At 42.2% G+C, this 23,678-nt stretch overlaps 1 protein-coding gene across 2 annotated transcripts; it reads right to left on the bottom strand.

Annotated features, from left to right (window-relative positions):
* Window positions 1–535: 535 nt before the first annotated feature.
* On the bottom strand, window positions 536–23,184 carry LOC117740975 (putative cytochrome P450 120). Of its 2 annotated transcripts, none has more exons than XM_034547666.1 (11): window positions 22,762–23,184; window positions 22,160–22,237; window positions 21,781–21,865; window positions 21,365–21,400; window positions 20,830–20,969; window positions 20,072–20,195; window positions 19,268–19,412; window positions 18,756–18,860; window positions 15,678–15,805; window positions 5,130–5,217; window positions 536–1,859 (listed from the first exon to the last, which is right to left on the bottom strand). In XM_034547666.1, exons 1-11 carry the CDS (start codon window positions 22,949–22,951, stop codon window positions 1,698–1,700), a joined length of 1,281 nt encoding a protein of 426 aa, XP_034403557.1. In that variant the 5' UTR covers window positions 22,952–23,184; the 3' UTR covers window positions 536–1,697. The 2 variants fall into 2 exon arrangements, with proteins under 2 accessions (XP_034403557.1, XP_034403558.1); XM_034547667.1 differs by having other exon boundaries at window positions 1,556–1,859; window positions 22,880–23,178.
* Window positions 23,185–23,678: the final 494 nt, after the last annotated feature.

The raw sequence follows: 23,678 nt of genomic DNA, 5'->3' as shown, positions 1-23,678 counted from the left end.
AGCCGAGTGCAGATTGCAGGCAGCATCAACAGCTCAGCTCGTTTCATACGAGTTACACACTGGACATGTTGCTGGAATATATAATAAAGCATTAATGGTGATACATGGTTATATATGTAATTGGGGCAACAGTGTCTATTTTTATGCTATTATTTTAGATTTGAGGTTTTCCTTGAGAATAGTTTTATAATATGTGTCAACTTTCAGACTACTTTTAGATGCAATGTGTGACAGCAATTAGAAACATGTTATTGTTGTATTTGAGCTGCTTCAAAGTTGTTGTGACACGTTAAAATGAATCTATTGTGATCCCTCACCACAGGTTATGCACGTCAGTTGTGAGCACTTCAACTAGAAAGGTATTTTTCTGGAGACATGAGGCCTGGAGAGACAACACTATCAAGTTATTTTAAATTAAATAAATAAATAAAACTAATCATTACTTGTTTTTGTCCGATTATCCCCGATATATCTATTTGGGAAGCCTGACAAAAAAATTAGTAAACCACTATAGCATTCACAATGATTCCTGTATTTCAGCTGGAGATTTGACATGATACAGAAACGACGACCGTGAAATACTCAAAATGTCACATCTTTTACATAAATATAGCACACAGGTTCATAAAAGAGCAACGTGGCATGAGAGTGGAGGTTACACACTTACTAACATTAAAAGAAGTTAAGACACTATCCCATACGTCAAACCATTAGACAACATAAAGTTATTTATCAATTATGCCCTTCAATGACTGACAGACAAATGCAAACATAAACAATATGTAATATAATATAACTAAATGTCTCATGTTAATATCAACAAATACAAATGTAAATATATGTTTTTATCCTTCATATGATTGACACGGAACAACTAGTATGGTTTATGATTCATGTGCTGAAAATCATTTAGGTTACAAAGGTTATTTAAAATCTAGGCGTGCGATCTCAAACGCCTTCTGGCATCATTTACATGTGACTCAGGTATGTGTATCAATGTTAGTGTGTGTGTGTGTGTATGTGTGTGTGTGTGCGTGTAAGAGACTTGCATACTAAAGTCAGTGTCAGTATGACAAACGGTTGCTAAGCAGTCGTGGTTGCTAGGTAGGGGGAGGGGAGACAGGTTTCCAGTTAGGTATTGAATATGAGGGCTTACCTCTGCGTGCGTGCGTGTGTTCACTTGGATTTATGTGGTTTAAATATTGATACTGCATAGTGGGGGACATGAGGGCTGCAGTTTTGGAGGCAATATGAATTTCTGTTCAAAGTAAAATAAAGAAGGTGCAACTCTATTTAACCTCTTAGCAATATCTGATGGAACAGATTCAGTGGGGCAAAGAGTTTCATTTTCTGAATCCGGTAAATCTTTTTAAACTGACATAGATGACCCATTAAAAATAACAGACAAAAAAAATACAAATAAAATGCTGTATAGCAGTGTCAGATTCGGCAAATTATTATGAGTCATTTATTTTGTCTTTTGTTGCAGATTCCTCAAGCGGCTTTCCCCAGGAAAGTATGATATGCAGCTGGGGGGGGGGGGGGGGGGGGGGGCTTCACAGTCGGCTGGCTTCCCTCTTGGTGTGTTCACATATATTCCAGGTTGTTCGGGCATATTTTGCCTTGCGTTCATTTTTAATTCTCATATGTTTCCTCCAACTTATCAGCAGCTACCTCACTAAACAGTCTGAGCATCCCTAGCCGGTGTCGCTCCCGTCACATCTGGCATGATCGAGTCGGGTGAAGGAGATGGAGGGGGGGTCGGCCGGGCGAGAGACAGGCAGCCATTTATACTCAAGGTCCTGTGATGGAGGGTCCAAACACCAGTCGTAGTTCTTTAACAGGTACATGCACGCTTCCTGGAGGCAAAACAAGAAAAAGAAAGTCAATATCTTTGCTGAGCTGACATAAACTGAACTTGCTTTCTGCCTGATGATATTTAGAGTTAAAAGCAGTGGGGGGGCGGGGCTTTGACACATTCCTAATCTTATTGCAAAGACAGAATGTTGAACTGGGAGGCTTACGGCAGAGCGAGAGCCTCCGCCAACGCTGCAAAAAAAAAACAACGCTCCAACTTGTTAAGCTCCAGCCTCCATAACACTTGTCGTTGTTTGTTTGCATGTTGAAGTGAATGCGACGCAACGCCTTTCAGCAGCCAAGTTGAAACAGAACATTCGGTCCTCGGGACTCAAACTGTTTCTTCACATCTTTGCTAATTTGATCATCTAGCAAAATACGAGTTTCAAGTTTCCCCAAAATGTCAACAATTAACATTACTCATTCCCATTCACTTAGTATACTTGCGTGCACTTAGTATTCCACATACTAAGGACACGCAGAGCTCTACGGCTCACCGCGTTCCCAATTGGTTGTCACCCGGCCACCGAGCAGCCCGATCGCATTCACCAGTAACAGCCAGTTGCCCTTCCTCCCTCAACGTTGTGAATGAAGACTTTCCTGATAAAGGGGGAGGAGCCGGATGAATGAATGAGGATGGAGGAAGGGAGGAAAAAAAAGAAGAGGGAATTGGCGAAGGATGATGGTGGTGGGGGTGGGAGACAGGATGAAGAAAGGAGGCGATGACTCACATCTCTGACCTAGATCCCTGTGGTCTACTTTTTTACTCTGGTCACACCCTTTTTTTGTGTGTGGGTGTGTGTGTGTGTGTGTGTGTGTGTGTGTGTGTGTGTGTGAGTGTGAGTGTGTGTGTGTGTGTGCAAGTGAAAGCCAATCAGACACACAAGATGAGGTCCAACACATGCCGGTGCAGAATAAATCTTCCCAAGGTGATGGATAGGTGTGTACTCCTCATACATTACATCCCATTGCAGTGTTGGGGCGCACTGCAGAGAACAATATTCACTACGGGGTCAGAAGAACTCCTCAGCTCACAGACGGAGGAGCGGGGTTGACCCCGTTTACACGGATGACATCATGCGTCTGAATTAATTCACTGAATGTCAAAATAAAATATTTATCAACATATGAGTGTGAAAAGACTGGATTTAAAATGATTTAGATAAGATATATATTATTAATTGTACCCATACATACATACATACATATATACGGTTATATATATATTGATAGGCAGAATGCATGGGGAGAAAAAGATTGTCATTGTCCATTTGGAGCAATGTACCGGCCGCCTTAACCCCTTCATGCCACTTCTTTAAACCAAAACAAATTATAAAAAGCAAGAAGCTGCTGGACATCGAGAATCAGTAATCTAGTTTAAATAATGAGATCTGATTGTCCTGAGGAACAATACGGGGAGCTGAATGAGGAGAGAGGAGATCAATAAACCGCTCTGAGCATTTCACCTGCGCTCCATTCGATCAGACCCAACATTTACAATGACTCATAAAGAGAGTGTGCGCGCGTGTGTGTGTGTGTGTGTGTGTGTGTGTGTGTGTGTGTAGGCTTGAATCATCCCTAATATTTGCATGAAGGTTTGCTTTCAGTAACAGCCCCATACATATTATGTTTAAAAGCACGTGTTGCCGTTTTTTGTGACTTTAATCTACCAGCGCAGGTTAAATAAGTGTATTAGATTGACTCAATGGACGGGAGCTGCTGTGATACGCCTCTCATTGGCTGAATGGCGGAATCTGCTTCCTTAAACACACTCCACCTAGCATAAGTGCATAACAGCCGGCCGCTAGCAAATTAAAAACCCTATTAAGGGTATCTAGTTTCAAAAAGGGGGTCCCTGGAAACACTGAAAAGCCAGCCATTAAGATTATTTTCAACCAAATCACGGAGCTCGCTTACTTATCTCGTCAGCCGCAGCTGATAAAAAGTGCAAGCAACCTTCGACATTTCAGACAATGTTTTGTAATTTGCTCCTATTATTAATGTATCAACGCTACGCAGGTACAAAGTATATGCTCACAACAGTTACTGAGTACGGTAGGGATTGCAACGAGATTATGAAATATTCAATCCTTTTATCATACATGTTTAACCTACACAAGGTTGGCCTGTGATAACTGAGAATAAAAGGGAATCCTTTTATTTGGTTTCACACGTTTCCAATTAAAACCGAAGGAATCCAGTGGTTGTTGTGGTTGTTGTCATGGCGTCGCCCTCCAAGCTTCACAACACATACATAGACACAGCTGGGAACACATGGGAAACGAATCTGTGCCCTTCCTGTAACACACCTGTAACACACCTGCCTTGCTCTTGTTCCTTCCTAAGGCTTGTATGCATGTGTGTGTGTTCACGCATGTGTGTGTTTGCGTAGGCATCTCCTGATATAGGCAATGGTGGGAGCTGCTGTGGGGACTGGCAGGTGGTTTAAACAGGACAGTCTGTACCTGGGCTCTCTGTCTGTTATCTCTAACACACACACACACACACACACACACACTGGAAACACCTGGAAACTTCCCAAATTTCACTTCAATCTTGGTTGCAAATTCCCATTTTTCTCCCATTAGAGAACACATTCACCCATATTTCAAAAGACTATATATATATATATATATATATATATATATATATATATATATATATATTATCTTCCATATCAATATTTTCACCCTTAAATCACACTATTTGTAGTTTTCAGCTGCACAGCTACAGTAAGCAGTCTCTCTTTCAGCTGTCCGTTTGTCAGTTAAGGACAGAGAACAGCAAAAATGCATCATGCTAGACTTTCTGTGATACATATGCATGTATATCTATGTGGTTGCATCGCAGCTTTTTAAATGGCTTTTTTCTTAGCTCAAAGAAAGCTTTACAAATATAAATGTAACCACAATATTAAATATTAAATCCATAATAGAAAGAGCTTGTTTGCACTTCCAGGTGTCTCACAAACGTCTCTTTTATATATAACGGTGGTCTAATGGTCAAAGTGACCTCGCCACATCCAGTTCTTATTATACATACATGCACATTACTCAACATCTCAGGATTTGTACTTCTTCTTTGTGTCCGTTTCTCTGACTAAAAAAACATTCATTACATGCAACCTTCGATACATCTTTGACCTCCTTATCTCCAAAAGAAGACAATTTCACAGACCGTGGCACTAAAGAGTGGCACCGTGAGTGGGCGTGCGTGCGTGTGTGTATTCATGTGTGTGTGTAGAAGTGTTATGATCACAGAAATGGAGTCACCTTGAGGAAGACATCGTTAAGTTTAGGTCCAATGCAGCTTCTGGGCCCATTGCCGAAGGAACACAGGAAGTGCTCCTGGCCTGCATTCCTGCACATACAGAAACATATAGTTACATGTTAACAGTTTCATTTCAGTCGATATTGATCATTTAATTTACATTACAATAATAATTTTGAATGACCTATTGTTAATAATTACCATGAGACATGTTGAATCTAACCACTTTATTACCAAGTTAACCACCTTCCTTTGAATGGGGCAGATAAAGGCTGACGACATGTTGTGTCCAAAATGCTTGCAATGCAATCAGAGCTGCAGAAAACAATATTTTAACACGCTCCAATAATAAATCAGAGCGCTTGAGCCTGTATCCATTCATAGGCAGTCCCTCAACAGACCACTTCATGCCTCTGTGGCTTGCACATAACAAAACCGTCATAGAATACGGGATCATCATCAGATGTGACATCAGATGAGGATGCGATGGTGGCGACATGATGGAAGCATGTCATGTCTCTCAACCGATGATGCGACCTGAATGGTGGCCAGAGGTCACCGATGATATCAGGAAACCGTGTTCATTTAGAAATACACACTGTCTGGGTCTGTGTGTCCGTTCTTTATTTATTGATTTACTTGCACTTTACACAGATTTGTATATTTATATTTTAGATCAATATTTAGCCATGTGAGCATCATTGCTCTGTTGGCTTGTCCACCACTTTCCAGATTGAAATATCTCAATAACTGTTACGTGGATTGAATCAATAGAGAATCTCGTTGACTAAAGACAGAACTGAGAGGCGGGCGCTAACACAAGGCGGGCCTGGATCATTGAAACATCTAGACACATGTCGTCATAACATTTAAATGTGTCAGCTAAAAATGTGCTCAAAAGTCAAGAGATTCTGGTTGTTTCCAGCCGCCAGGTTTGTCAACAGCCTGCTAATGCAGGCCATCTCTTCCCTCTCACCACTAATGCATCCTGTCTTCCTGAAACCTGAGCTCTGATTAAAGGCAAACAGGAAGCATTAGTGGTGTGTATAGTCTGGGTCCAGTGTGTGTGTGTGTGTGTGTGTGTGTGTGAGAGAGAGAGTTAGAGACAGAGAGAGAAGGGAAATATTAGTGTTCTCTGCAGCATCTGTCTAATGGTCTAATGTACTTGGAGGCCCTTCCTGAACCAGCGACATGTGTAGTGGACAATGCAGTCCTGTAACACCGAGACAGAGGAAGTCTTAAGCGGCCCAGCAGAAGGCCATATCGAATATGCTCAATCGATGGGAAGTACATCAGAGAAGTATAATCTATCGTCCAGTATAATTAATTATTCTAAGTGTAGGGAAACGCCATGACTTGGTTCTGAAGCCGAGATGTTATTAACTTCATCCAGCTAAGTATTAGCTTTAATAAAAGTAGCTATGAAAGAGTTAAACAATCTCTCAGTGGGCTACTTCATATCTTCCCATGGCTATCTTGCTGAACTCGGATACATCACATTGACATGTATCAAGTATTTCCTTTGGAGTTTGACAGTGACAGTGTGTAGAACATCAAAGAGAAATGTCTGTGATTGTGGCGAGTACGAGTGTCCCTAGATCTGATGTTGTGCCATTAGCTGTTGACCAATCAGAGCTTAATAGGCGGGATTGAGAATCATCTTCTTTCATAGATAGCCACCTAGCTACATTCATGAAAAATAGCAACAGCAAAAAAAAAATCCTCAGCTGTTTAAGTTATGTTAATGAGAAATAACTCATTGATCAACATATTTCCATATTTCTATGATCAATGTGAAAAACATGCTAATTAAACAACCCATCATGTTCAGGTTGTTTATTTTTCCGAATCAAATGCGTATTTCCCAGAAACCTTCAGTGAACTATAGAAATGGTCCTTTAAATAAACATTGAATCTATCAAAGCTATAGATTGAATGAACGGAACAAGCCCGGAATAACACTATACGTGTCCATTAATACACAGACTAAAACAAATCAGACCTCAGTTATCTTCAGGGATTCATATTTCAGTATTCATACACCGAAATGGTGAAAACTCTCAACAAGCAATCCAAACTAATACTGAAGATTTGCTGACAATTTCCACTTCAAATCAGACCTTTTAGTCCACAAGCAGGAAACCCCCCTGTTCTCAGACTTATCTAAAACTAGCAACACAGCCCGCTGGAGCTCAGATTTCTATCTGCGTTTGGTTGCGTTTCCGATTCTAGCGGCCGGAGCTTGTGTGGGCGTTTGGAGGATCGGATGTTAACTCGCCAGCTCCAGCGTTTGCTTCCAACTGGAAAAGCACACAAACACACAAGCTGACGATACAGAGACACACAGCGCACACACTATACGCAATTATCACACACACACACACACACACAATGTGGTTAAACTGTAGTTATTGTAGGTGAGCAGGACTGCAGTCATTAAATTACGCGGCCAGGTGGCAAGGAAAGGAGCCAGGCAACTATCAAGGCAGACCGGAACCAGTCTCCAGGAAGACTGATAGATGGAGGAGCAGAGAAAAGGACATGGAGGAGGAAAGAGAAACAGGCCGGAAGATAAATAGAGGGAGAGAAGCGTAAATACAGTAAACACGCAGAGAGACAGAAATACAGTTACATCCTGAGGGAAATTCACTAGTTTGAGCAGCAATTAACACACACACACACACACACACACACACACACACACACACACACACACACACACACACACACACACACACACACACACACACATGGTGCACTAGTGAGAATGTTTGGCAGCAAGAGGTTGTGTGTGGGATCTACTCAAAATAAACTGCAGTACTCAGGCACACACTGGAATGAAGAGAGAGATCGCCTGCACAGCAAACATGGATGCGCTACAGATCTGGTTCGGCTCCACACACAAGTCTTGTCGATGAGAATAATGATTTGTCAGTTTTAGTCTTCATGGAATATCATCAAAATTGCAGGCACATACATTTAAAAAAAATGTTTTCTTGATTTTACATCATATTGTCTCAAGGAAAATCTCCTCTGACTCATTCCTCAACCCCATCTCATCCCGCAGGACACACACACACACACACACAGACACACGGACACACGCACACACACACACACACACACACACACACACACACACACACACACACACACACACACACACACACACACAAACAGGGAATCCCCATTGGTAAAAAGCGGTATGAGGTGGACAGTTACCATGGCAGCAGTTACCTGTCTATTCATTCATGAAGTGTTCCGTTGCTTTTACGTTCACTTCAGTCCATTTTAAACGGCGCCTACTCTGTTAACATTGTGTTAATAAGCAGATCATCACGTTGTTACAATAATTTGTATTTGTTTTGTCCTTTTCGCATACAATAGCATTTATTTTTAGTGAATTAATGGCGTGACCATAAAGATGACTTTGAATGAGGTCAAACAAAATATACCCTGACCTCTAATAAACCCAGTAGGTCACCCTATGGACATTTATGTTGTAAGAAACATAAAACTACAATTAAATGGCAAACTGGGATGCCCGGCTAAATCCTCACACCCACGGAAAATATATTGAGATAAACAGATCCTTCGTCATTTCTTGATGATCATGCTCAATAGAGGCAAACATTGCTTTAACTGTTTCTATTAGATGTGTGTGTGTCTGTATTTTATTTGTCTTCATTGAGTTAAACTGTCAGTTCCACTAAAAGGGATTTCATAATGGCGGCTCTATTTAACTGATGGAGGGAAGCCCCCCCACCCAAAGAGGAAACACCCTCTTTTTGTTTCCGAGAGACGCACACAGAGAAGAAGAACAAAACAGGATGGGGTCTTCTCTGACTCATATTCTGTATCCCATCCCATTCCACGGGGCATCATCCCCCACCCTGCTCACACACACACACACACATACACAGTGTCAGATGACTAGTTTCCATGGCAGCAGCTCCCTACATACATACATACATACATTCATAGATCCCTCCCCTCCCCCCACACCTCTCTGCTGTCGCCTGAATGAACCGGCATGAATGAGAATAAACAGGTGAATGGAGGAAGCGGATGAATGAAAAACGGTTGACAGAGTGAATTGGTGAAAGAGCCAGATCAAGTTACATACATGTCTTTTTATTTCTTCTTTCTCTGTTTCTTTCTTTATCAGGGTGAGATCTGATTTGTTGGCCATAAACCACACCGCTGCTTTAACTCGTTACTAAAAAATTCGTTACTAAATATTCTCAGCGTATTTATGTGTGAGGTAACCTGTTCTAACTTAGTGATGCGTACATCTACACCTAATAAACACTTATGTCATAACTGGAGCCGTTTCAACTAAAGAAGAGCTCTTGGTGCTGTTGCTATGGTTACCTGGCTTTTAATATATACCTGTGACACCTGCTTATTTCCTGTGGCTATGGTACCATTTCAGATTGTAACATGGCTGCCTGGTGTCACTGTTGCCACTTTTAGCTGGCACGGTTTGGTAATTATTTTTAAAAACACAATTCTTTTCTCTCTGTTTCTTTATTATGAAAAAGCGTCCTCCTTCTTATTACATCTAACATTCAGTGCGTTTGTGTGTGTGTGTGTGTGTGTGTGTGTGTGTGTGTGTGGGCATGTGTCAGCGTGCGATATTACACTTAAAACTACAGTGTGAGTGGCAGGCAGCATGTGTCAACACCAGACTTGTTCAACCTTTCAGGATAAGCCACTTATAATATAGACGCAGATAGTAAATGAGAAGAAGATCCATTATTTCCTTGAATAGCTATTTAATAGGATCTTATCTATTTAATGAATGTCTTTCATGCTGCTGCTTTTTCCAGTTGTGAGAAGACGTTGTACCACTTTCTTGAGTGCGATTTGGGTCTATTTTCTGGTTCCGTTTACGCAAAAATTGATCTCTCTGACTATTCTCTTCTTCTCCTTTTGAGATTGTTGGTTATTGAAGCAAATTGGCAGCACGAGGCCAAAGTCATTTCTCTTTCTAAAGGACAGAAACTTGAGATAAGTTGAGATTGCTGCAGAGTTCTTGGGACTCCATGAATAACCAGAAAACTGGAAAACACATTACATATAATAAGGGATTCCAATACCCCCCTTTCAATTATTGGTGATATAGTGTCAAAAACGGTATTGTTGTTGTGTCCTTGAGTCTAATTGGATGTTTGTGCCAGAAGTAACTCAACTCCCTCCAGGTGTCCCTGAAGATATTGCTTACTGACGTGAGGTCACAGTAAACTTGACCTTTACGCACCAACATCTAAACCAGTGGTTCTTAAACTTATTGGAGGTACTGAACCCTGCAAGCTTCATCAGTGCATAAGCCAAACTCTTCGTTATTGGACAAATAAAATATGATTTCTTCAAAACATAGGTATATATGTTATTAGTGCACAAAATGAACCATGCATCAGTTCTACACAACATCACTGTGTTCAAAGAACAAAACCAACAAAACATGAATTTCACACAAAAACATAACTCAATGAATATTTACTGCAAATCAATGTAAGAAATGCTGGGCTTCACCTTGGCAAGTGCCACTCTCATGTCATTTTCACAACAAAGTCTGTTCCTTTTCTTAGTTTTCACGTCTACCATCCTCGAAAAGGATTGCAACAAACGGTGTGCGTATCTCAGGGCTTTCTTGGCTAGACTTTGCGATCTCATCTAAGTACACGGCAGTCGCTTGCTTCAGCTCCTCAGGTACAGAAATGTCTCCAATTCCAGACACGTCTTCGATCTTACTCACACAGTCGTCCAGCAGGGGGAAAGTTTGCAAAGTTATCATTCTCTGTTCGTCGTTTCCATAAAGGTAGCTTTTTTTTAAATTTTTTAACCTTTTACATCCCAGCCTATTTTTTAGGATTCTGCTCGAAAAACATACCCAAACTAAAAAAAGGGTGTATCTCCTCTACCACAAGGGCTATTTGAATAATGTTGGTGTTATAATAAAAGTAAACACTTGTGAGAATACGCCTTCAGGTTTTCTTCCCTTTTCGATGGTGTTGACTCCACCGCCCTGCATCTGTCGATTGAGATGATTGAGAGCATCGAAAATATCGGCCACGTACGCCAAAATGAGAATGAACTCAGAATTTTCGAAGCAATCTGCGTGACAATGTTTGTACTCTCGCAAAAACAGGACTAATTCCACACGCATGACAAAAACACGATTCAGCACGTTTCCCCGGGATAACCACCGGACGTTAGAATGGTACAGAAGTACCTCGGATTCAGAGCCCATTTCCTTACACCGCTCTTTTAATACTTCTGCCAGTTTTGGAGGCAAGATTTTTGTTGCCACCGCATGCCAGTGCGTAACAAATGATGTGCGGTGCATCGGATTTCACCGGCGCTCCAAAACCAGAGTGTCGTCCCAGCATGGCTGGAGCTCCGTCCGAACAAACTGCAGAAACCATATTCCACGAAAGATTGTTGTCTCTGAAGAAGTCATCCACGAGTTTCTTCACATCGACTGCCTTGGTTGTTGAAATTCTTCCTTTATCTCGTTGTCTTTCATATAGCGCACAAATACAACAAGCTGGCTTAGATTGGAAACATCGGTGGTCTCGTCAAGTTAGAGGCTGAATTTAGCCGGGCTTGAAATCAGATCTGCAACTACTTGAGCCAAGATGTCATCGCTCATGTCGTCTACGCTGCTGCTGATAGTGTCATTTGAAAGAGGAATTTGGGACAACTTATCTTCAGCAGCTTTTCCCAGCATGATATTCGCCATCTTCAACGCAGCTGGTTTTACGAGTGTTTCACCAATGGTGTGTGGTTCGCCCTGCTTTGCGATCAGGTACGCAACTTCGTACGATGCTGTGAGGATCGGTTTGTCGTGGGGTACAACAGGCAGAGTAGCCTTTTCATCGAATCTGGCTCTCTTCACCTTGAATTCAGCGAGCGTTGTGTTCTTGTATTTCCCATCTCTTTCAGCTTTAGGAAGTGTTCCTTTAGTTTTGCCGGTGCTAGACTAGAATTGCTCAACTTAGCATTGCAAATCATGCATTGAGGACCCTGGCTCCCATCACGTTCCTTTATACACGTGAATACATATTGTACGTATTCGTCCAACCACTTTCCTTTTTTGCTCGACATAGTTAGCATGATTGAAAGATTAAAAAGGAAATCACAAATGACGTACAATCAGTACAGCTGCAAGTCGACTACTGAGCGCACCAAGTTCCCTGCAGCATAGATATCAAATATTATTCGCGGCATTCGCGCCTTAGAGGAGGTGAGTATGGAAGCCCATTCCCGGAACTGCGAGAAAAAAATTAGGATCCTGTAAGTCATAATAATGAGATACTATCTCATAATTTCGACTTACTATCTCATTATAATGAGATACTATCTCATTATTTCAACTTATGCACCAAGATTAAGATATTTAAACTATTTTGTGACTCGCTTTTTATATAAGCTACATTTACATTAAACAACCTGTATCATTCAATTTCTTTCAAATTCATATCAATATTGGAGAACACAGTAGTGGTATCACATATGTGAAGAAAGAAACCTGTACAAATGCAAAGTTGGACTTGCAAAATAGCTCATCTGTAGCCCAAGACTCTAATTGTGTATATATATGATGATATCCTCCAATAACTTTCCTTGTAATACATGATCAAAGGATGGCTAATCTAAGAGACTTCTTGAGACAGAGAAATGTTCCTGAGGAAACAATAGAGACTGGAGCACCATCTCAGAAAAGAAATGCTCTGAAAGCAATGAGAAAAATAGAAATAGGATGGATGCATTATGATAATGAAAAAGAGGCTTTCAAGGAGGTGGAACAACAAGAGTCGATGTTTCAAAGGATGCTCAGAAAAGAGATTTGATTCAGGAAGCAATTGTCCTGTTCTTTCCCGAAAGGAGAAACAGTCTGGGACCCTTAACAGATTTTGAGTTTGATCTCAAAGATTATCAAGAGGCGACGGTTGACAATGTAATTACAGTTGGACAATTGAACACTCTTCTTAGGTTTTATTTGACCACACAGAATAAAACAATGGACAGTCCACACCGTCACAGCACAGGTTGGGCTCCATCTTTGGAGCGACAGGTGAGCTCTCAGAATCCGTCTTCCACTTCTTCTCTTAAGTGTTGCTACGGCGCCGCCATCTGCTACATTTGAAACGGTCAACCCTGAAGTGATATCTCTTGGAAGCACTACACCATTGGTTTGCACTCTATTCCACACAGGGTGGGAGTGAGGATGTTTTTGAGAGCAGCAACGTTGTTTTTGAAGGACACTTTTCTGAAAATGAGCAACAGAATTTGGACGATACATTGCCTATTGCCACCACAAACCATGTCATCCAGTGAGAGGGTGAGGAGAATATTGGTTGTTCACAGAGGCAGGTACTGCCAGAGCTCATGGCACATTTCTACAACAGCGATAATGGACTTCAAGATGTTGACATCAAAGTCCAACTTGTTCTGCTAGATGGAACACTTGACAAGGGGTATGATGATGAAGGAGTTGTGAGAGATTGTCTCTCGAATTCTGGAGTGAATTCTACGACCAATGTGCAATGGGAAATGCACTTCAAGTGCCCTTTCTAATCCCACAAAAGGCTGTTCAAGAGCCTTCCTACATCATTGAACAATGGGCACCTTCTGGTGCAGCCTTCAGGACCTCACAACTGAATACGAAAACCCTGCAACCAATTGTGAGAAAGGTTGTGAAGTCTCTCTCCTTCCCAGAGACAATGAATGAATGAATGAATGTCCACCCTGTGTATATATGGTCTGCGTCTCCCTTTGTCCTGTGCCAGTTCGTCTTGTCCCTTATACCAGAGAACCAGCGTAACCCATGCCATTTGCCATTTGCCAGGTTTTGTTATTTTGCTACTTTGTTCTTATTGGTTTTCTGTGATTTTTTGTTGAACTTTGCCTCGAGTCGTGCATTTGGGTTCAGGTCCCTATTTCGGTCGTGACACATAGCTTCCCTTATCTGCTCTGTTACGCCCCGCGCGCGCTCAGTCGGACAACTAGAGTCTTGGGCTACAGATGAGCTATTTTGCAAGTCCAACTTTGCATTTGTACAGGTTTTTTTCTTCACATATGTGATACCACTACTGTGTTCTCCAATATTGATATGAATTTGAAAGGCATTGAATGATACAGGTTGTTTAATGTAAATGTAGCTTGTATAAAAGGCGAGTCACAAAATAGTTTTAATATCTTAATCTTGGTGCATAAGTAAATAATGAGATAGTATCTCATTATTATGAGATAGTAAGTCGAAATTATGAGATAGTATCTCATTATTATGACTTACAGGATCCTAATTTTTTTCTCACAGTGGCGGAAATGGGCTTTACTCCGTGGAAACAGTTATCATTTCCGCAATCCACCATGGAAGAAATAACCACTATTTCAGCTTTATACTTTTTGGGGAAATCCCACAAACGTCGGAACATCAAACACCCTCGTGTTTGGGTTCATAACATCACCCCTAGGCTCACACAGCTCGGTGACGTTCACCGACTACGTCTCGATAACTTCCGCTTCCAGCGCCACTAGAGCAGCAGCAGCCAGTTAGATTCAACAACGGCACGACGTCAGTGATGAAGGGCGGAGCTTCTCAACGCTGATCGCGTCGGGCGAATCATTCGCTTCGCTCTATTCATTCCATTCATGTCTGTGCATTGACTTCGCAACTTTTTTTGGTGTGAACGCAGCATTTTTTTGACGACCGACAAAAGCAGCCCGACATTGCTAGTGTGAACCGGGCTATACTGTGTGTGTCTTGACCCCTGCCGAATCCCTGAGAGTGACTCGCCGAACCCCTGGGGTTCGATCGAACCCAGCTAAAGAATCACTGATCTAAACAGTTTACCCTCAAGTCCAGGTGGACATTTGTACCAAAGGAGGGAGCACCGAGGACATTTGAAGGACTACCGTGGAGGATTTAGTGACATCGAGCCGTGAGGTGGCAGATAGCAACATCGTGACCACCCCTCCGATGACCCCCACGGCCTTTCCTGGGGTACAGGGTTTACTGTTTCAGCTTGAGTTCCTTGTTAATTATTCTATATTAAAACATCACTGTGTCATGATTAAAAAAACTATATAATAAATAATAAATAAAATACCGAAACGCATAGAAAAGGGTTGAATGATAATGTGCCATACATTTCTACATTGAATTAAAAATGTCAACTTAAAAGGTAAAATATAAAAGATGACCCCCACGGCCTTCCATTCCAAGCGTGGGGGAGAACCGACACCATCCGGTGCATTTGTGGCACAAAGTTCAAGCAGCCACAAACGCAAAAGGCCCTCTTTAGAGCCAGCGTTTGATTGGTCCATTCAGGGCTACTGGAGGAACATGGCCGAACAACAACACGTGCAACAGGGCGTGGAAGAGGACATATGAAGATATACAGTAGATAGATATATCACGTAGATAAAAACACAACGATTCCTATATCGCGGTGATTATACACAAATGAAAACATAATAAAATTAGATTTATACATTTCTGCCAATAGATCACACAAGACAAGAATAAGAATCCTCACCTTCCGCTCCATCTCTCTGGCAGGAAGCTGTCTGGCTGCTGGAACACCTCCGGGTCGCGGTGGACAGAATGGCTGATGTAGATCACGCCATAATCCTTTGGGACATGAAACCCTGCGAGCGTGGAGTCCTGCACACACACACACAGTGGGGGAAAATCTATTATCATATCGCATTATAATGAAATGAATCCTGCTTCACATCTACAACGCCTTTGTATTTTACAAACTGTTGATCAGGAGGGGTCATGATTCGGAAGCAGATTTCTAAGCGGTGACATGCAATCAGAACTAAATGTGAGCCAACAGCGCAATGACGCAACTTTAAGAACACGCTATTAATACCCCTTTGAATCAAAATGAATGGGAGCGCTGATGTTTGGCTCAAATTGGGAATTGCAGTTCCATTGTAGGCAAAATGTCCCGAGTTGAGGTTTCACCAAGCTCTGTTCAAAGGAGCCACCTTGGGGCTAAAAGACCACTTACCCCAATGTTGCCCTTTTAATTCACCTATTCACTCCATCCATTAGCCGCTGCACTAATGGCCTACCGCAGAACAGGATCACCGTTTCCGTTTCCTCTACTCGCGCTTTTCTTTCACTGCTGGAGTGAACAAATATTTTACAATTCTCCTTCTTTCTCCCACTTCACATTGAGAGGTGCCTCGGCCATTGCAGTTCGTTTCTCACACACGCACACGCGCACACACACGCACACACACACACTGCTTATCTTAGTTCCACCTGGATGGAGCTTCTACTTTTTCCACCGGTTTGTGAATACTAATAATCGCTCTCTTTCTTACACAACTACCCGCGCGCATAAACATCTCATCATCTCTTTTCACTTCTCTCCCGATTTTTCTTTGGAGAAAATGTGTTTGAAGTTGGAAACATATTTTCCTGGGGTACGGGGTTTACTGTTTCAGCTTGAGTTCCTTGTTAATTATTCTATATTAAAACATCACTGTGTCATGATTAAAAAATTATATAATAAATAATAAATAAAATAACGAAACGCATAGAAAAGGGTTGAATGATAATGTGCCATACATTGAATTACATTGAATTAAAAATGTCAACTTAAAAGGTAAAATATAAAAGATACTTCAGAGTGAAACATTCAAGTCTAGTCAAGATGCCAACTGTTAATTATTAATTAACTATTAATTAACTGCAAGTAGTCGTCAAAAGACCTTTTAACACAAATAATCTAGTCAATTTGAGTCATCATAGATAATCTAGTATTCGTTCCTTCCTCAATACTAACTAATCTACCTTGCATGAAAACAAACACATTATTCTTTGAGTTCTTTCTTGTCCTAAGTTCCCAGAACGCCCACGCACCATGACCCCGCATCCCACCGGGGCCGTTGGGAATCAAAGAGTACTGATGCGTTTCCCAGAAGTGACAAATGACTTTCCACTCGGCCTCACAGTGCCACCAGCACACATCAATCCCACAGCCAAACACCCCTCTCACACACACACACACAGACACACGCTCACTTCCTTCCGGGAGAGCGGAGCCAATCAATAGCGGAGATGGATCAATGCCTCTGATTGAGCTGTTGCATAAGGCAGTTTGATGAGGTCATAATGATAAACACAGCCGATGCGGAAGGAGGTGGAGGCAGCCCTCGGAGGAAGCAGCCGGCCAATCAGGAGACAGGACTTCTCAGCACTAGAATCCCAAATTTACTCAGATCAAACCTGAAAGCACTCGTTTTTTATGAATGAAAATGTATATTGTAACATATCCGGTTGGCCAAGGGGATTTAAAATGTCCACGTGTCTAGCACACAGGTTTATGCAACAATGCTGGATATAAACAAGAATATTATGAACCTTCAATAGATCATAAGTCACCAGTTTAGTGGAAATAATGGCTGCGTGGAACAAGTTACAATAAACAAGGGCTGTACAAAATAATAGAAACACCAAATAAAACAGCCCTGCCGTAAATACCAGTTCAATGAATATCAGGTGCACCCGTCTGTAATTGTTCTGACGACGTTTCACGTATATCAAGTTGCAATTAAAACACATATGCTGCTCACTGATAGTCACACCTCAATGTCGACTTCCGTGTACTGTAGTTTCTGTCAAACCTTATACACTGCAAGAGGAACAGTCTCAAGAATAAAGAGAACGAGACCCACCAACTAGAGCTGAAAGACACTTAACGCAAAATGACAAATACAAGATTGAACAAACTGTTTTTTAGTGCAGGCCCAATGTAATATAGTGCAAGGTGTGTGTGCTCCCAGTCCAGCCCCTGTATCTCTCAGTACTGTACAGTGAACACCAGAGAAAGGACAGCAGGGGAGATTCCAACTACAGGAATATGTCGCCATCTAGAGGAAAGGAGTGCAACACAGAAAACAGAAGCCTAGACTATACTGGAAAATAAACCTAGAGGTCCAACAATGACTTTCATATATCCTTCAAAGTGGACACACATGGAAGACTTTTCACACAACAGTGTATATTAGTGTATATTAGCACATGTTTTCCTCGGGAGGGAATGGAGTTACATTAAAACTCTCTTATACTTTCAGACATTCAGCCATGCCAGTTATCTCAAGATCACAACTTAATTATTTTAACCTTGTTAACGAAATATAAAAAGATAATTGACGCTTCATAAAAAGATATATAAATAAAAAGGATCAATTTGATCACATTTAAGAGAAGTATGAAACCTGTTACCTTTACGAATTAAAAAGAAAAGACTGTTTCAAATTGAAGATATTGCAAAGTAGAAGTCTGACATTTCTACCTATAATCCCATCAACCGTATTACCATAACAATTAACTTGTGATCTCAAGATAACGGCAGAATAAAAGAAATTCTGTTATGCCGAATATGTGAAGCATGAAATGTCCCATATCTTTTGGATCTGAAGATCAGTCCCCAGAACCAAATCTGTGATTTATAATGACTTTAGAGGCGAGAAGGTCCCAAACGGGACACCGAATCTCCCACATTCAGAACGCGAGATAAGAAATACTCGACACTCGTTCAGTCCGACATGGAATGAATGGGATGCAACCCAGTCCCCCCGGTGAGCGGCCCTACCTGATCAGCTATTCTGCGTCCACCAATGAAAGGAGGCCAAAGTCTCTGCACCTCCAGCAATACTGCGCGAAAGTACTCAGGGTCTTCCATCGCTCGCCGGCGGGTCTTCTCGTGAACACAGAGAAAGATTTTGGTTTGAAAAATCGAATTTAAAAGCAGAAACAACTGGGCAAGAAAAAAGGTATGGCGCATGGTTGCAGATTTTTCAGAAGCCTCATTTTTGCTCAAGAGGAAAAGAAATGTATACTGATGACTTTCACTTCACATGTACTGCAGTAATATCAATTAATATCAGTTTTTTTTGTATCATATAGAGTATCAATTTAAGAACGCAAAGCGCTGAAGCATAATGATGAATTTGTGTGGCATGTTTTAATTCAAGGACATGCTGTACTTTTCTTTCTGTATGTGATCAAGTTCTTAAAATCCAAAGCGCCACAAAGGCCTGCCTGTGCACATTTATGGATCACGGCAACATTTGCGTGATTAATGTGTACTGAAGATGTGTATACCTGCTCGTCTCCACTGAGTGCCAGTGTGAAGGAGGTGAGCAGCGATGCCAGCGCCTTGGGGATGAGCGCTGAGATGAACAACAGGAGGTGCTGGGAGGCAGAACTGGAGTCGGGCAGCGGCAGAGAACCGAGGGAGCCGACAAAACTAGAGCCGCAGAGAGGAGACTGGGATTAAGGTTCCACGTTCAACAAATCATCAGTAATGAGCCATAAACAAACCAGCGCATAATCAGAGATCGACAGCCTCCGCTGTAGCCTGTGATTTATGGCAGCGAGGGAGACAGCTTTACGCGTCAGAATGTCACTGCAAAGAGCAACAGCCAAGAGGGTAATGTTGTTGTATGTCAAAGGGCATAACAAAACACATGACCGGATCAATAACAATTGAGAGGGAAGTCATTAGGTACGTTTCAACGTACCTGTAATGACGGAGTAAAGGTAGGTTTGACCCAAAAGCCCGGCCCGAGAGATCGAGTAGATAAAGATCAAAGTTCATCTCTACTCGATGCCAAAAGCAAAAAGAAAGGCAGAAGTCAGGGAAAGAAGTCAGCTAGGAGAACAAAGAATGCAGACGAAATGGTGAAATGGAATCCAAGGCTCGTGCAGGCTAGCAGGGAACAGGCCGACGGGAAAGATGGCATTTTACTTGGCAGAAGTTCAAGAAATGTACTAACTCAAATTGTTGCGCAACAATCTAATAGAAACACAAGCACTGGCAAGTCTTCAGCAAGTGAGAGGGGAAGTAGAGAAGCAGTGGGTGGTTCTTTCAGTCTCTACGGGGATGAAAGACAACTGCAGTCTCACCCCTGTGTTTCATTCTCCAGTTTGTCTTTGATGATGTCCATCAGTCTGTCTCTGGCTTCCAGAGCGGTGGAGAAACCCGACGACCACAGAGGGACTTTCACATTGACCGGCGCAGAGATCAGACCTGCACGGGCATCGGAGGATGTGGTCAGGAAACATACAAAGAAGGGCAAAAACACCCAAAGTGTCATATTTACTGAGCTGAACTAGAAGGGGAAGTGGGAGATGTTGCAAAACTGTGATGCAGAACAACAAAGCCGACTTACTAAATACTAGTTTTACAGTGAGTGTCAATACCAGCGCTACATTTCAATAAAAGACCATTTTGGAGCAGTGTATATAAACTGATAGTTGCAGAGAAAAAGCACTTGTTTTTCTGCATTTGTGTGTGTGTGTGTGTGTGTGTGTGTGTGTGTGTGTGTGTGTGTGTGTATGTGTGTGTTTAGATAACCGACTGTCCTGTTTAAACCACCAGCCAGTCCCCACGGCAGCTCTCACCATAGCCACCATTGCCTATACTCAGTAGACACCTACACACAAACACACACACACGCACGCCTATGGAAGGTACAAGAACAAGGCAGGTGTGTTACAGGAAGGGCAGAGATTTGTTTCCCATGTGGATGTTCCCTCTGGAAACAGCTGTGTCTATGTATGTGTTGTGAACCTTGTAATATTTCATGTTACAAGCTGCTGCCATGGAAACTAGTCATCTGACACTGTGTGTGTGTGTACAGCATATTTGTGTTGTCCCCTACCATGCCAGTGCTGGGTGCAGAGCTGCATGATTTCCTGGAAAAGTTCAGGTTGCTCTTCTGCTCGTACGTTCAGAAAAAGGCCCAACACCAACTCTGTCCCCAAACGCTTGAAGGCAGAATACACACACTGTGGCCGGCCACTACTCACGCACGCATGCATGCACACACACACACACACGCACAAACAGATCACATATCAAATAAATAAAATAGATAAATATCTACCACACATCACGAAACTGCATGTGCATTAATGAGAACAAGGGAAGCTGAAACATCCACAAACAGGTACAATGGGAACTGAAATGCAACACAACAGAGCCTAACTGTTGTGTAATTACTGTTGTGTAGTTGTTGTGTAGTTGCTGTGTACTCCTCCCCCCACACACACACACATTTTCTAATCCTGTTTTCATGTCATTGCTGGTTTTACTTATCCGGAAGTCTTTTATATTTTAGTTTTACCATTAGTAATTAGTAATCTGGCTTGTCCCCCACCCCCATGTAAATGTCCATGCTTTGAGTGAAGCGTTACCTGAGAGAGAGGTCCTTCAGACAGCGCTCACATACACTGTTGAGTGAAAGAGAAACACAGACGGACACACACACTTCTCAGACAAGATGAAGTCACAGTCGTTTAAACACAAAAAGGTATGTCCCGCCAGTGCATGTTGATACATTCTGTTCATTGTAACAATAACTTAAGGCTACATCCACTTGTTATTCCAGCATTTGAAATATTATATTATACACAGTATATGTATTTCTTCTCTCCATAAAAAGTGAGACGGGGTCAGTTCAAAGAAGCCTTTGACTTGGATGGACACGTTGTTGCAGCAATACGGACTTTGCAGCCATGTCGAATGTAGCTGCCTCGATCTTTATTCATTGCACAAGAGGCGAGACAAAAATAATGTCTCAATAATAGGGAAAGAATAATCTTTTCCCTACCTGGTGATGTAATCATGGGAGGATTTCAAACAACTTCCGGTGAACAGGCCGGTGAGAGACAGACGGAGAAGACATGCCTCTTCACCTAGAACACACAAATACAAGTTACTCATATTTGCTCTGGTTAATTTGAGCATATTTCATAGTTCTGGTCTTACATTACCAGTGTGGAGTATACATATCCGTGTAAAGAACAAAAGTGTATTTTTTAGTGTTTCATCAGTGCCTGCATCTTGGAAATAATTGCTTGTTTTTTTTGCTTTTAGAGTGTTTTCTTCTTCTTATCTTTGCAGTACCTTGTGTATGAAATACAAATCTGCTACATTCAGAGCTCTGCTTTGAGCCGTCTGTGGGGGTTCTGGTGTGCGCATGCGTTTACCATTAGTGGTGACAACGGTGTCGCCGTACATGTTGGTCATCAAGTCAGTTGGATCCTTCAGAAACACGTTGGACTTCTCTGAAACACACAACATAAAATGTATCACACACACGCACACACACACACACACACACACACACACACACACACACACACACACACACACACACACACACACACATTCTCTCTCTTCCCCCTTCTCGTGCAACATCACGAGTCTCTCCCATGACGGGTCAGACTAATCCCGGGGTGAATGTGGGTCCACATGAGGGAGAAGGTTCCTTTAGTTAATGTGTGTCATCATCCGGTGGCGAAGAGGACAAGAACACAGGCGCTCTAAACTATGATCCGATCATTCCCCTGTAATACATAATCAAACCAACAAAGTGGCATATTATCTAATAACATGACCAATGGTTGCCTAAGCAGACAGACTGCAAACAATATATCAGTCCACATTGAAATACCGGTGTTTTATTTTGTCGTTGGGGACCAAACACGCAGCTTTAACTGCCCAACTCTACTACGCTCACCTGTTGCGTTCACGAGCATACACACGCGCGCGCGCTCACGCACACACACACACACAACACACGACATACCGCACAGCAGCTCTCTCATCCCCTGCACAGAGCAGACGAAGGCGGTCGGTCTATTCAGCACGCGGCACTGAAACACTCTGCCCCGGTGCTTCTCGATCCTCTGCCGGCAGAAACTCACCGGGTCCCGGTAAAACTCCAGCGACTTGTCCCCGAGCACCGGCACACCGGCACTTCCTGGTAGTTTAGCCATTCAGGTCCAAGGTTGGAGACGCACTTGAGACGCGCACGAGAGAGGACTGGTTTGGTTCTCAGGTGGATGCGACGTGAGCGAGCCTTACTTTGCTCTTAGCGACTCTAACCTGTAATAATCAGGTCCAGGATCAGATTTAATCCCGCTGTCATCGCCTGCTAATCATTTTTAATCCGCGTGGCTCTACTTGTGTGTGAAGTGACTGCGGTCTCATTGTCGTCACGGTGATCTCTGAGGTAATCGGACCTATCTGCACCGTCGGGAGACGCGTTCACGGGACGTCCGTAATTTGATGCTTCTCACGCGTTACTGTTCGTTCTTTGTCAAAACTGCTCCTGCGGGTTTTACTTCTGCTGCACCGCCACTCGGCTCCAACATGTGCTACCAGCATTCTGGAATAAATGATCACAGGCAATGCAGACAAAATATGAATAAACCATACAAAACAACAACTATGTAACAACAGAAATGCTGCAGGATTTCAATTTTAAGATGCTTTAAAGACAAACTAATAAATATGGTACTGCTGTTAATGCAACTTCTTTGACTACTACCTCGAATAGTGCCAGTGGTCCTAAACAGATGACAGAGCAATGCAAACAATAAATGAAAAAAACAAATACAGTTCCATTTCAACTTTTCCTGTGGTGAATGTATTTGTGTCTCTCAGTAACAGAGGAAAAGCCTCATTGCACCCTTGTACTGGCTGTGGCATGCAGGTGATAAA

The sequence above is a fragment of the Cyclopterus lumpus genome, chromosome 12 (assembly GCF_009769545.1).
Source record: "Cyclopterus lumpus isolate fCycLum1 chromosome 12, fCycLum1.pri, whole genome shotgun sequence".
NCBI classification, from domain to species: Eukaryota; Metazoa; Chordata; class Actinopteri; order Perciformes; family Cyclopteridae; genus Cyclopterus; species Cyclopterus lumpus.
The sequence above is the reverse complement of the archived record's forward strand: the minus strand, read 5'-3'. Positions and strand labels throughout refer to the sequence as shown.

Bases quoted from the DNA above. Each gene is read 5' to 3' on its own strand.
- LOC117740975 (XM_034547666.1), bottom strand. From the start codon at position 22,951: ATGGCTAAACTACCAGGAAGTGCCGGTGTGCCGGTGCTCGGGGACAAG. The intron at 20,196-20,829 runs GTAGGGGACAAC...ATGCCCGTGCAG, and splicing joins CTGCACCCAGCACTGGCATG to GTCTGATCTCTGCGCCGGTC. The intron at 15,806-18,755 runs GTAGGGCCGCTC...GTGTGTGTGCAG, and splicing joins GACGCAGAATAGCTGATCAG to GACTCCACGCTCGCAGGGTT.